This window comes from Elephas maximus, chromosome 19, assembly GCF_024166365.1.
Source record: "Elephas maximus indicus isolate mEleMax1 chromosome 19, mEleMax1 primary haplotype, whole genome shotgun sequence".
Classification (NCBI taxonomy): domain Eukaryota; kingdom Metazoa; phylum Chordata; class Mammalia; order Proboscidea; family Elephantidae; genus Elephas; species Elephas maximus.
In genome coordinates this window covers 1920869-1936243 of record NC_064837.1, presented here as the reverse complement: position 1 = coordinate 1936243, position 15375 = coordinate 1920869, and the positions used below count along the sequence as shown (strand labels likewise).

At 46.1% G+C, this 15375-nt stretch overlaps 1 protein-coding gene across 2 annotated transcripts in view; it reads left to right on the top strand.

Annotated features, from left to right (window-relative positions):
• The window catches only part of LRRC75A (leucine rich repeat containing 75A), an 83368-nt gene that overhangs the window by 66311 nt on the left and 1682 nt on the right, over positions 1-15375 (top strand). For both annotated transcript variants that reach the window (XM_049859628.1, XM_049859627.1), the window contains one exon: positions 12986-13101. In XM_049859628.1, the coding sequence (XP_049715585.1) occupies positions 12986-13101 (116 nt within the window). The remainder of the gene's footprint in view (positions 1-12985; positions 13102-15375) is intronic.

The window sequence follows — 15375 nt, the reverse complement described above, 5'->3', positions numbered from 1 at the left end:
GTGTGCCCTCTGCCTGCCTCTTTGACTCTGATGGTGTTCCCCGATAGGAGATAAAGACCCCAGACTCAGATTTAATCAAAAGGTTTTTATTAAGCCCAGACAAAAGAGGGAGACCATCAGCAGGTACCCCGTAGGGAGGTGGAAGGAATCCACTGAATCACGGAGGTGGTGTCTGTTACATACCATAGAGGACAAAGAAGATCATACAGGGTCATGAGTGGTAGCTGGGACTCCAGGAGCAGGGAAGGAACTATGGCTAAGATACCTACACAATTACAGTCAAGGTTACGGGATCGGTTCTGCATTTTAGGGCGGACTCATGATCATGTGACCCTGAGTCATAGTCACAAGGTAGTTATAAGACAATACCAGGCCCGGAACCTTTACCTTAAATCAGACAGCATGCATCATGGATCATTTCCTTCTCTCGCACTTAGGTACACTTACTTATTAACCAGCCAGGAAACCTGTTGTGCCAGTTTTTCTGTCACGTAACCAGGGGAAAGAGAAATTGGACCTTATCCTAGCTCTCCTTACTGTGGCCAAACCCTATAAGATTTAGGGGTCTCCACTGTCCAGATCAGATGTAATCAGAGGCTGATGGCTGTGTCCAGCCCTGACCTGTCCTGAGCCCCAGCCCCATAAATCCAATTGCATCCACTGGCCAAAGGTCTAGGTGACCCTTCAGATTAGCTGGCTGTTCCCCTATCCTGCCTCTCCTCTGCTGCTCCTCCAGAGCCTGCTACCCAGGTCCAAGCCTAGCCCCCTCTTCCTCCCCTCGGTCCCCACACCGGCACCATCCTATGCGCTGATAATTGTCAGGTGTGGTAGGGCTGTCACTTAAGGCCTTCCCACAGGCCTAGCAGGACTGTAAGGGGATGTCAGACCCGCCCCACACCCCATCACTGCCTGCTCTGGGCCTGGCCCTGAGCCACCCTCTCAGCCTCCCATCCAAGAGTAGCGGAAACAGGCAGTCCAAAAATGTGAATCTGATATCATGACTGTCATGTGCCCGTGATCCACCCCCCACCTGCCTCACCACCATACTTACACCACACCCACCCATAATGACTTGGCTAAGCAAGAAACAGTCTAGAAATCAGAAGGTTTATCAATACAATTGCCTGGATGACAGGCAGCTAACATAAGTTTAATTATCAAGCAGGCTTAAGATAATAGGGAGTGGTGAGGCTTGAGGAGAACTAAACCCAAAGACACCCAAACCCAGTGGGCCATCGATTCTGACTCATAGCAACCCTATAGGACAGAGTAGAACTGCCCCATAGGGTTTCCAAGGAGCAGCTGGTGGATTTGAACTGCAGACCTTTTGGTTAGTAGCCATAGCTCTTAACCAGTATGCCACCAGGGTTTCCAGAAACCACAGGTCTTGCCTAAATGAATTCTGTGAAAATCTCTGGCCTTCTTTTGCTGCCTGTGTCCCCTCTCAGATTTGCTTCTTTGGACAGCCCTCAGATCCCATCTTGGGGTCTCCTCCTCTCTCCCCCCATTCCTCAGAGTCTCTTGCTTTCCATCAGCCCAGGCCCTGGCCACTGGCCGAGCAGAGACTCCTCCTGGCTAATGGAAGATTCATTGGTGAGCATCTAGTCTGCCATCATGAATTGCAAGAAGGAGGAGAAGGATTAGATGAGAAGGAGAGAGGAGAGAGAAAAGGGAAAGAAAATTGGGTGGATAAATGAACAGAGGGTTACTGGCAGAGGAACAAGAGGAGGAAGGAGAAAGAAATGGGTGGAGCCCACAGAGCATTTTGAGAACATGAGACCTTATCCACCAGACATTTACTGAGTATGTGCTGTATACAGGACATTTGTGAGGGAGACAGGGGCTGGTAGGACAGAGTCCTTGCCCCAGGAAGCTGGCAGGCAGATGGGAGAGAAGACACCATGGTGGGTGCCAAGTCAGAGGAGGGAATGACCACAGTGACCACACCTGGCTCGTGAGAACCAACAAGATCCTAGAATATGTTAAATGGATGCTAAAGGAATTTGCATTGATGTTTCAGTGGTAGAATTCTCACCTTCCATGCAGGAAACCTGGGTTCAGCTTCTGGCCAATGCATCTCGTGTGCAGCCGCCACCCACCTGTCATTGGTGGCTTGCATGTTGCTATAATGCTGGACAGTTTTCAGCAGAGCTGCCAGACCTTAGGAACGGGAAAGAAAGGCCTGGTGGTCGACGTCAGAAAATCAGGCCCTGAAAACCTGGGGCTTCACAACGGTCTAATCCACAGTTCTACTCTGCATGCATGCGGTTGTCATGGGGGTGGCACCCGACTGGGCAGCGTTTCCTTCATTGTGCATGAGTCAGGGCTAACAACGATGAATGCTGCTACCACAGGGTTGATTACTGTAGCTTTATAGTAAGTTTTAAAATTGGGAAGTGTGAATGTTTCAACTATGTTACTCTTTTTCAAGATTGTTTTGGTTATTCAGGGTCCCTTGCATTTTCATGTGAATTTTAGGGCCAGGTTGTCCATTTCTGCAGAAAAAGGCAGTCGGAATTTTGATAGGAAGTGCACTGCATCTGTCAATCAACGTGGGGAGTATCGCCATCTCAACAGTGTCCAGTCTTCTAGTCCATGAACGTGGGATGTCTATTTATTTTCAGGTCTTTAATTTCTTTCAACAATGTTTTGTAGTTTTCAGTGTACACGTCTTGCATTTCTTTGATTTATTCCTAAGCATTTTATTGCTTTTTTCTTCTTTTTTTATTGTACTTTAGGTGAAGGTTTACAGAACAAACTAGTCTCTCGTTAAACAGTTAGTACACATATTGTTTTATGACATTGGTTAACAACCCCCTGACATGTCAACAGTCTCCCTTCTCAACCTTGGGTTCCCTGTTATGAGCTTTCCTGTCTCCTCCTGCTTTTCTAGTCCTTGCCCCAGGGCTGGTGTGCCCCTTTAGTCTCGTTTTGTTTTAGGGGCCTGTCTGATCTTTGGTTGAAGGGTGAACCTTAGGAGTAACCTCATTGCTGAGCTGAAAGGGTGTCCAGGGGCCATACTCTCAGGCTTTCTCCAGTCTCTGTCGGGCCAGTAAGTCTGGTCTTCTTATGTGACTTAGAATTTTGTACTACATTTTTCTCCAGCTCTGTCTGAGACCCTCTATTGTGATCCCTGTCAATTGCTTTTTTTTTTTTTAATGCTATTATAAGTGAAATTATTGTCTTAACTTCATTTTCAGTTTGCTTATTGCTACTGTATGGAAATACAACTGATTTCTGTATATTGATTTCGCATCCTGCAACCTTGCTGAACTTATTAGTCCTAATAGCTGTGTGTTGGAGCCCTGGTGGCATAGTGGTTAAGTGATATGGCTGCTAACTAAAAGGTCAGTGGTTTGAATCCACCAGCTGTTCCTTGGAAACCCTATTGGGCAGTTCTTTTTTGTCCTATGGGGTCACTATGGGTCAGAATCGACTCTGTGGCAATGGTTTGTCTGTTTTTAATACCTGTGTGTTTGTATGTGTGTATGTGTGTTCTTTGGAGTTTTCTATATATAAGGTAGTGTCATCTGCAAATATAGTTTTACTTCTTCCTTTCTAATCTGGATGACTTCTTTCTTTTTCTTGCCTAATTGCTCTGGCTGGAATCTGTACAATGTTGAATAGCGGTGGTGAGAGCAGGTATCTTTGTCTTGTTCCTGTCTTAGGAGGAAAGCTGTGTCTTCCACCATTAAGTAGGACGTTACCTATGAGTTTTTCTGTACGTGCCTTTTATCACGTAGAGGAAGTTCCCTTCCATTCCTGGTTTGTTGAGTGGTTTTGTTTTTGTTTTTTTAGGGAGAGTTGTTTTATTTTTTTATCATGGAAAGATGTTGAATTTTGTCAAATGCTTCTTCTGCATCTATTGACATGATCGTTGTTTTTTTTCCCCTTTATTTTTGCTCTGTGGGAGAAAGATGCAGAGGTCTGATCCTGTAAAGATTACAGCCTTGGAAACCATATGGGGCAGTTCTCCTCTGTCCTGATGGGTCGCTATGAGTCAGAATTCGACTCGAAAGCAATGGGTTTGGGTTTTGGTTTTATTTTATTAATGTGTATTACAACATTAATGGATTTTTATATGTTGAACTAACCTTGCATTCTAAGTAGATAAATCCCACTTTGTCATGGTATATGATCCTTTTTATATGCTGCTGCTCAACCATTAATCAAAAAGTTGGCAGTTCACACCCACCTGGAGGTGCCTTGGAATAAAGGCCTGGAGATCTGCTTCTGAAAGGTCACAGCTTTGAAAACCCTGTGAAATGCAGTTCTACTCTGTACACATCTGGTTGCCATTAGTCAGTATCAACTCGACAGTAGCTGGCTTGGGTTGTTTGTCTTCATTTTGCTAGTATTTTGTTGAAGATTTCTGTATCCATATTCATAAGTAATAATGGTCTGTAGTTTTATTTTCTTGTGATGTCTTTGGTTTTGGTATCAAGATAATTGTTTTAGGCTTGGTTCTCTGGAAAAGCAAAACCAGTAAAGCGTAAAAATATATAGAGAGAAATTTATATCAAGGAAATGGCTCACGTGGTTGTAGAGGCTGTAAAGTCCCAAGTTCATGGGTCAGGCTGGAGGCTTCTCCTGATTAATGTAGCTGCAGGGGCTGGTGAACCCAAGATTGTCAGGTCAGATAGCTGGGCTCTGTCACACAGGCTGCAGAGACCAACAAATGCCAAGACTGGCAGTTAAGCTGCTAGCTCAAGTCCCGAGAACCAGAGGTCAGACGAACAGGAGCCAGCTGCAGGATCCAAAGCGAACAAAAGCCCACCAGCCTTGCCAGAAAGTCCACCTATATTGGATGCAGGCCAGACCCCCAAGGAAACACCCTTTCAAGTGATTGACCACTCACAGCAGATCCCATCATGGAGGTGATCCCATTATATCAGATCTCATCATGAAAGTGATTACATCATTATATGACTGCTAGACTACATCATAACTGCCAAACCACTGAGAAACATGACCCAGCCAAGTTGACACACAACCTTAACAATCACAATAATACTGGCCTCATAGAATGAATTAGGATGTGGTCCCCCTTTTTCTATTTTCTGAAGGAAGTTGTGAAGGACTGGTGTTAATTCTTTAAACATTTGATAGAATTCACTGGTAAGGCCATCTGGTCCAGAGCTTTTCCTTGTGGGAAGTTATTTGCTTGCTCTTATAGACCCATTCAGATTTTCTGTTTCTTTTTTAATCCATTTTGGTAGTTTGTATGTTTGTAGGAAGTTCTCCATTTCATTTAGGTAATCTCATTTGTTGTCATACATTGGTTCATTGTATTTCCTTTTATACTTTTTATTTCTGTTAGATCAGTAGTAATGTACCCTCTTCCATTCCTGATTTTAATAATTTGAATCTTCTTTTTCTTTTCTTGTTGTTGTTAGGTGCTGTCGAGTTTGTTCCGACTCATAGTAATCCTATGTACAATAGAACGAAACACTGCCCCGTCCTGTGACATCCTCCCAGTTGTTGCTATGCTTGACCCCATTGTTACAGCCACTGTGTCAATCTCATTGAGGGTCTTCCTCTTTTTTGCTGACCCTCTACTTTACCAAGAATGACACCCTTCTCCAGGGACTAATTCCTCCTGATAATATGTCCAAAGTATGTGAGACATAGTCTCGCCATCCTTGCTTCTAAGGAACACTCTGGTTGCGCTTCTTCTAAGACAGATTTATTCACTGTTCTGGCAGTCCATGGTATATTCAGTATTCTTTGCCAACATCATGATTCAAAGGCATCAATTCTTCTTCAGTCTTCCTTATTCATTGTCCAGCTTTCGCATGCATGTGAGGTGATTGAAAACACCATGGCTTGGGTCAGGTGCACCTTAGTTCTCAAAGTGACGTCTTCGCTTTTTAACACTTTAAAGGGATCTGTTGCAGCCAATTTGCCCAATGCAGTGCGTCTTTTGATTTCTGAACTGCTGTTTCCATGAGTATTGATTGTGGATCCAAGTAAAATGAAATCCCTGACAACCTCAATCTTTTCTCCACTTATAGTGATGTTGCTTGTTGGTCCAGTTGTGAGGATTTTTGTCTTCTTTATATTGAAGTGTAATCCATACTGAAGGCTGTAGTCTTTGATCTTCATCAGTAAGTGCGTCAAGTCCCCTTCACCTCCAGCAAGCAAGGTTGTGTCATCTGCATAACGCAGGTTGTTAATGAGTCTTCTTCCAATCCTGATGTCCCTTTCTTCTTCATATAGTCCAGTTTCTCGGATTATTTGCTCAGCATACAGATTGAATAGGTACGCTGAGAGGATACAACCCTGATGCACACCTTTCCTGACTTTAAACCATATAGTTCCTTGTCGATATACTGCTGCAGCCACTTTTGAACGATCTTCAGTAAAATTTTGCTTGCATGTCATATTAATAATATCGTTCAATGATTTCCACATTCAATTGGATCACCTTTCTTGGGAATAGGCATAAATATGAGTCAGTTGGCCAGGTAGTTGTCTTCCAAATTTCTTGGCATAGACAAGTGAGTACTTCCAGCACTGCATCCGTTTGTTGAAACATCTTAACTGGTATTCCGTCAATTCCTGGAGCCTTGTTTTTCACCAGTGCCTTCCGCGCAAGTTGGACTTCTTCCTTCAGTACCACAGGTTCTTGATCATATGTTACTTCCTGAAATGGTCGAACGTGGACCAATTCTAGGTATAGCGACTCTGTGTAGTCCTTCCATCTTCTTTTTTTTTTTTAACTTTTATTGAGCTTCAAGTGAACGTTTACAAATCAAGTCAGACTGTCACATATAAGTTTATATACACCTTACTCCGTTCTCCCACTTGCTCTCCCCCTAATGAGTCAGCCCTTCCAGTCTCTCCTTTCGTGACAATTTTGCCAGCTTCCCACTCTCTCTATCCTCCCATTCCCCCTCCAGACAGGAGATGCCAACACAGTCTCAGGTGTCCACCTGATATCATTAGCTCACTCTTCATCAGCATCTCTCTCCCACCCACTGTCCAGTCCCTTCCATGTCTGATGAGTTGTCTTCGGGGATGGTTCCTGTCCTGGGCCAACAGAAGGTTTGGGGACCATGACCGCCGGGATTCCTCTAGTCACAGTCAAACCATTAAGTATGGTCTTTTTGTGAGAATTTGGGGTCTGCATCCCACTGATCTCCTGCTCCCTCAGGGGTTCTCTGTTGTGCTCCCTGTCAGGGCAGTCATCGATTGTGGCCGGGCACCAACTAGTTCTTCTGGTCTCAGGATGATGTAGGTCTCTGGTTCATGTGGCCCTTTCTGTCTCTTGGGCTCTTAGTTATCGTGTGACCTTGGTCTTCTTCATTCTCCTTTGATCCAGGTGGGTTGAGACCATCCATCTTCTTTTGATTCTTCCTGCGTCATTTAATATTTTCCCCATAGAATCCTTTGGTATTGCAGCTTGAGGCTTGAATTTTTTCAGTTCTTTCAGCTTGAGAAATGCTGAACATGTTCTTCCTTTTTGGTTTTCTACCTCCAGGTCTTTGCACATGTTGTCATAGTACTTTACTTTGTCATCTCAAGCCGCCCTTTGAAATCTTCTGTTCAGCTCTTTTCCTTCATCATGTTTTCCTTTTGCTTTAGCTACTCAACATTCCAGAACAAGTTTCAGAGTCCCTTCTGACATGCATTTTGGCCTTTTCTTTCTTTCCTGTCTTTTTAATGACCTCTTACTTTCTTCATATATAATGTCATTCCACAACTCATCTGGTCTTTGGTCATTAGTGTTCAACACATCTAACCTACTCTTGAGGTAGTTTCTAAACTCAGGTGGGATATACTCAGGGTCATACTTTGGCTCTCATGGACTCATTTTTTCTTCAGTTTCAACTTGAACTTGCATGTGAGTAATGAATGGTCTGATCCGCAGTCGGCCCCTGGCCTTGTTCTGACTGATGATATTGAGCTTTTCCATCATCTCTTTCCACAGATGTAGTCCATTTGATTCCTATGTAATCCATCTGGCAAGGTCCACATGTATAGTCACCATTTATGTTGATGAAAAAAGGTATTTGCAATGAAGAAGTCATTGGTCTTAGAAAATTCTATCATGCAATTTCCGGCATTGTTTCTATCACCGAGACCATATTTTCCAACTACCGATCCTTCTTCGTTTCCAACTTTCACATTCCAATCACCAGTAATTATCAGTGCATCGTGATGCAATTTCAGACTGCAGAGGTTAGTAAAAATCTTCATCTTTGGCCTTAGTGGTTGGTGCGTAAATTTGAGTAATAGTCGTATCAACTGGTCTTCCTTGTGGGTGTACAGATAATATTTTATAACTGACAGCATTTTACTTCAGGATAGACCTTGAAATGTTCTTTTTGATGATGAATGTCACGTCACTCCTCTTCAAGTTGTCATTCCTGGCATAGTAGACCATATGATTGTTCAATTCAAAATGAGCAATACCAGTCCATTTCATCTCACTAATGCCTAGGATATCGATGTTTATACATTCCATTTCATTTTTGATGATTTCCAATTTTCTTAGATTCATACTTCGTACATTCCATGTTCTGATTACTAATGGATGTTTGTAGCTGTTTCTTCTCATTTTGACTCATGCCGTAACAGCAGATGAAGGTTCTGAAAGCTTGACATCATCCATGTCATTAAGGTCAACTCCACTTTGAGGAGGCAGCTCTTCCCCAGTCGTATTTTGAGTGCCTTCCAACCTGAGGGTCTCATCTTCCAGCACTATATCAGACAATGTTCTGCTGCTATTCGTAAGCTTTTCACTGGCTAATGCTTTTCAGAAGTAGACTGCCAGGTCCTTCTTCCTAGTCAATTTTATTTTTTTCAAATAACTAATTTTTACATTTGTTGATTTCTTTTATTGTTTTTCTATTCTGTATTTATGTCACTCCAATCTACTATTTCCTTCCTTTTGCTTGCTTTGGGTTTATTTTACTCTTCTTTTTCTAGTTTCTTGAGGTGAATGGTTAGGTTATTTATTTGAGATCTTCTTTTTTAATGTAGGCATTTACAGCTATAAATTTCCCTTTAAGTACTGCTTTTGCTACATCCTGTAAGTTTTGATATGTTGTGTTTTCATTTTCATTTATCTGAAAAGTGTTTTTTAAAGTCCCCTGTGATTTTTGCTTTGATCCATTATTTAGGAGTGTATTGTTAAATGTCCACATATTTGTGAAATTCACACATTTCTTTGTTATTTATTTATAGTTTCATTTCATTGTGGGCAGAAAACATGCTTCATATGATTTTATTTCAGTCCTTTTAAATTCATTGTGATTTGTTTTATGGCCTAACATATGGTCTATCCTGGAGAATATTCCATGTGCACTTGAGAAGAATGTATATTCTGCTTTTGTTGGGTGGAGTGTTGAATAGATGTCTGTTAGGTCTAGTTGGTTTATAATGTTCAAATCTTCTATTTCCTGGCTGATCTTCTATTTGCACTATGTATTTTTTGAAAGTAGGGTATTAAAGTCTCCAGCTTGTATTGTTGAATAATTCCCTTCAGTTCTCTTAGTTTTTACTTCATATATTTTGGGGCTCTGCTGTTAGGTGCATGCATGTTTATAAATGTTATACCTTTTTGATGGGTTGATTCTTTCATTATAAAATGCCCTCTGTGTCTAGTAGCAATTTTTGTTTTAAAGATATTTGGATAAAAGTAGAAATCAATAACAGAAAAAGCAGGGAAAAGAAATCAAACACATGGAAACTGAACAGTATGCTGCTAAAAAAAACAACTGGGTTATAGAAGACATGAACAATGGAATAAAGAAATTCATAGAATCCAATGAGAATGAAAACACTTCCTATCAGAACCTTTGGGACACAGCTAAGGCAGTGCTTAGAGGTCAATTTATATCAATATGTGCACACACAAAAAAAGAAGAAAGGGCCAAAATCAAAGAATTATCCCTACAACTTGAATAAAGATATTTGGTCTGATATTAGTATAAAGTAGGTAATCCGAGTATGCATTGTTATCTATAGGATCCAGTAAAGTTGGTTCCATTTTAAATGCCGAAAAGGTGAGGCTTGTTAATAGTTTATTTTTTCTGAATGGACCTTATGGAGCCCTGGCGGCACAGCGGTTAAAAGTGTGGCTGCTAACCAAAAGGTCGGCAGTTAGAATCCACCAGCTACTCCTTGAAAACCCAATGGGGTAGTTCTACTCTGTCCTATAGGGTCGCTGTGAGTCGGAATCAACTCAGTCAGCAATGGGTTTTGGTGGACCTTTATCAAAAAAAACTCCCATTGGCATAACCACTGACCAGCCCTGTGTCTCAGGTCTGTCACCCCATCTGCAGGCTTAAGTCTTTGTCACAGGTTTGGAATCTGACTTGCATGGTGCCTAGGGAACCTCAGAGTTCCCTTTAGCACGGGAGCCACTGAGGAGAGCCACCTGAGAGGCCATAGTGCCTCCATGGGGCCTCGGTGCCCTGTTCTGTTTTCTGACACCACCTCATTCCCAGTGGGCTCTGGACTCCCCCGGGATGGTTTCCAGGGCACCTCACACTTGCCACTTGTCAAGCCCCCACCCCACAATACGGAGGCCACCGGAGCCTGTCTTTGGGATGCAGCCTTGGTGGAGGGCCTGTTTACTCCTGTGTTCTGGGCCAAAGCCTTCCAGGATGATCTCAGATCTGATCACCCCTCAGGGTGAATGAATGATAAAGGAGAGGTGGCCAGGGAAGGCCTGCCCAAGCCCCAGAAGGCCTTTCTCCCCTTTCTTCCCCTCCTGGGGATCTGCAGCCATGATAGAGCTAACCGGGTTGGCAGCCTCAAAGAGTCGTTGCTAGGGAAGAGGTCCCTGCACCAGCACCCACAGCCTCCCTCCCCTTCACCCTACCTGCCATGGGTACCATCGTGCAGCTCTCCCCACTGCCAGGTCCAGAGTAGAATGCAGTCTCCCTGTTTCTTCCCTTCCTTTGCTGCCCCAGAAGCACAGTGCCCTGTCCCTCCCAAAGGTTGTGTTGTTCATCAGTTATGAAAATAAAAATAACAAATGTGGGAAAAGCAGAGAGGAGAGGTGTAGGTAAACAGGGCATCCTGGCCTCTGGGGTCAGTTTGTATAGATTCCAAAAACAGCGTATGGTGGAGCCAGTGTGTGGACTTACACGAGTCACGTAACCTCTCTGAGCCTCAGTTTCCTCTTCTGTAAATTGGAGGTTCTCATCAGTTATCACCAAGTTGGCTCTGACTCATGGTGACCCTCTGTATAACAGAAGGAAATGCTGCCTGGTCCTACACCATCTTCATGATTGTTGGTATATTTGAGTCCATTGTTGGGGCTATGGTGTCAGTCCATCACACTGAGGGTTCCCTGACCCTCTGCCAACCATGATGTCATTTTCTAGCAATTGGTCTTTCCTGATGATGAGTACAAAGTAAGTAAGCCGAAGCCTCACCATTCTCACTTCTAAGGGGCTTTCTGGTTGTATTTTTTCTAAGATTGATTTGTTCTTCTGGCAGCCCAAGTATTCAGAAAGTATTTACTGCCCTGGCATGTTGCGGGAATCCCATCAAGTTCTAGCATGTCTGATGTGTGGTAATCCAGGCGAAAGATGGTGGTGGCTTGCACCAAAGCGGTGGCCGTGGTGGTGGTGAGAAGTGGTCAGATTCCACGTTCTCGTCTACCCACCCCTGCCACAAACCACAATGCTATTACCCCAAGTCCTTGTACCAGCTATTGCCTCCTCACTTAGGGACACTTAGGGATGCCTCGTGCTTCCTTTCTCCATCGAAAATCACTAACTTGTCTATTGTTAAAAGCCCTTCTCAGATCTGAGCCTGGGCAGAAGTTGTCTTCCTGCTTTACCTGCCGGAGCTCTGTGTGCGCTGTGGCTCTTACATTACAGCACAGTGTTTGTTCAACAAGCATTTGGACAGAGCTCATAGTGTGCTAGGCTCTAACTGAAGTGCTTTGCAAGTAATCCTCACAAAAACCTCTATGAGGTTAGTACTGTTATCCCTTTGCAGATAAGGATCGGAGGTACAGAAAGATTAAGTGACTTGCCCAAGGTCACACAGGAGGTGACAAAGCAAGGATTTGAATCCATGCAGTTTGGCTCCAAGTCCATGCTCTTAACTAGTCTATATGCTGCTTTTCCATTAGTAGAGTAATGGCGATAATGATGCTAGCTGGCCTTTACCAAGGGCTCACTCTGCTAGGTACTGTGTCAGTGCGTTGACCTCAGCCCAGCCAGGTAGATGGCACATGTAGGTTTGCATCGAGCCCTGGCACATGTTCGTCCTGGCACACGCTCGCCCTGGCACACACCCTTGGCCACTCGCTCCCAGGGCGGGCCTCGTGCTCCCACTATGCAGTATAGGCCTGGCGTAGACAGAGTGCTCAGTAACTGTTGACTTGGCTTCCCTGGGGACGGAGCTGGAGTCCCTCTAGTGTCCTGCCACATCCTGTTCCTCAGGGTCTCAAACACAGATGCTGACAGACCAGGCAGGTCACATAGGTAAATTCAGCTGGGAGAGACGTGCTTCCTCTTTTATTCTCCTGCTTTTGAGAGAGATGTGGGCAAAAATAATGCTTCCCTTTCCTCTTTATGTAACATACACAAGCAAGAACATTTGCTCAAAGCTGTATCCCCAGCTCCTAGCACACGTGCCTGGCACCTAGTAGGTCTCAGGAAATGTGAATGATGAACCCCCTGGCCCTGGACCTCTGAGAGTGGCAGGGACCATGGTGAACCCTGGCTGAGGGGTAGCTCCAGCCCATTGTCACCAGATCTCCTGATTTTTTAAAATAAGTTGGAATCCAGAGTTTAAATCTCAAATTTTCGGTGATCCCCCATTAATTCACAAAAACTAGAAACACTATGCAGGTCAGTTTGCAACCACAGCCCTCTGCTCTGGGCACCCACTTCCAACCATGGAACAGGCCCTCAGCACAGCCGCGGGCTCCTTCGCGGGGACAGGGAGGCTGAGGGAGAGCGGGCAGCTCTGCCCCACACCTGGGGACCCACTGCTGTGGTTGCTTCTGCAGGAAGGCGACGCGCTGGGCGCCATGGAGAAGCTGTGCCGGCAGCTGACCTACCACCTCAGCCCGCACTCCCAGTGGAGGCGGCATCGGGGGCTGGGCAAAAGGAAGCCACAGGCCTGGTGAGTGCATGCCCACAGAGCCCTCCCTGACAGGTCCACCCTGTCCCTCTCAGCCTCCAAGCTGAGCCAGGCTGTGGGGTGCACAGTCCCACCCCAAGACCAGAACCAAGGAGTTGACTTGGGAGGCTCCCCAAAGGTGAGACTGAAGGAGAATTGGGGACAGGCATTCTAGTGGGTATGAGTCCTAAAAGGAACTGATGGGGAGTGGCTGGAAGATGGAGAGTTACAGGGCTGGGCCTGATGGAGCGGGTGGGGAGGGGAATGTGAGGAGTTTACAGTCCTCAGTGGGCTAAAAGCATTCCCACATTCCCCAGTTCTCCACGGTGTCCCATAGGGTGACCCAGCCCCTAGCCACGTGCCCGGCCCAGCAGCAGTGAGGACCCTTGGGCTAACATCTTCAGGGTGTCTGGCAGGCCCTCCTGCTACAGGCTCTTCCTTCCAGGCCCCTGGCAGATGGGGTAGGGGAGACTGACCCCTCCTACAAAGAAGAGGAGCCCTGGCTCCTCCCTCCCTTCTGGATACACAGAGGTTCCCAAAGCTGGAGGAGATGGATCCCAGGCGGCCTTTCCAGGTGGAGCAGAGTGGCTCTCCCCTAGCTAGCCTGGGAGGGGTGCTGGCTAGGCTGGGGCAGGGTCACGTGAGGGGATAAAGCAGACCAGGAAGACACGGGAACCCAGAAGATAAGGGTCACACTGAGACTTTGTGAGCTAGTTCTTTAGGACTGGAAGCTAGGAATTTGAGCTGTGTTGGACTGTTTTTCCTGTCCCTGCACACTCCTACACACACAGTCCATTCTCCATTCAGACGCCATGTATGAGGTCTCACTCCGCTCAGACCATCACACTTGGATGACATCCAAACGAGGTCCCGTGTGATTGGTCCTCCCCACTGGTTGACACCCCGAGCTTGTTCAGCGTCCAGGCTCACGGCATCTGCATTCTCTCTGATGATCCACGCTCCTTCTTCACGTGTCAGCTCAAATGTCACCTCCTAAAGAAGCCTTCCCTGGCTAGTCAGTCTCAAGCAGGCCATGTTCAGCCCCACCTCCACCCAAACCGCTCTGACTTCTCTCAATCATCTTGCTTGATGTCTCTGTGCCCCCAGTTGAACGAAAGCAGGAATCTTACTGTCTCGTTAATCACCGCAACCCCAGAGCCTAGAACAGTGCTTAGCACACTAGCACCGCGCTACCTTTATTCCCTGGTGTCGTGGACAGTCATAGCAGCCAACACTAAACAAATGCCAGGCGGTGGTCCGAGACTGGACTGCCCTGCCTTGAGAGCTGTATATTCCAACTCCCTGGGGCTAGGCCCCACGCAGAGGCAAGATGAGGACACTTGGGATGGCCACCCAGCTTCCAGAGACCCCAAGGATGGGGACTCACTCACTGCTGCTGACAGGAAAGCTAAGCTGTGCCCCTTGGGCTGCTGGCATTAACATGTGCCCTTGGAGGAAGTGGAAGAGGCTGTGGGCACCCCACCTCCCGCTCGTTCCCAGGGTTGGGGCCTGCGGGCTTGCCTGGGCACCTAGAAATGGGGAGCGTGGGCACACTCACCTCAGCCTGAGCAGCCTGGGATCTGGCCCAGCGAGGAACAAGGAGGTAGCTGGAGTGGAGAGCACAGAGCCTCCAGGAGTCAGCGGCCCCCCACCAGGCTCAGAGCCTGAGCCCTACCTGGTTTGGTCTGCAGGGCTAACCCATCTGGTGGGGAAGGTGGTCTTGAAAAAGAAACCTGAGATCCCTCTTACCACTCTTGGGGACAGCTCAGCTGACACCCAGGGGTGGTAGAAGCAGGACGCTCAGCACAAGTGATTGTTAATGACAGCAAGTATCAGTCACTTTTCTACACCATACTCGGTTGCCTAGTTCCGTATTTCAGGCACAGAGATTAAGTAACCAACCCAGACCCAGTACCGTCGAGTCAACTCAAAGCGACCCTATATGACAGAGTAGAACTGCCGTAGTTTACAAGGAGTCAAACTGCTGACCCTTTGGTTAACAGCCGTAGCAGTTAACCACTACACCACCAGGGTTCCCTAAGTAGCTAAAGGTCGCACAAGAAGGAAGGAGTTAAGTTGCAAACTCAGGCCTGCAGAAACACCTGGGTCTCCACCTTGTGGCCCCATAGGATTGGCGGCCACAGACCTCAGGCTTTGGCCAGCAGTGGGGCAGAGGTGGGGGGAGGTCTCTGCTTTTTCCCACTGCTGCACTTGCAGTTTGATTGTTCTGTGAAAATGGTCCCTGGAGTCCCAGGGCCTGTAGTCACAGCTACCTCT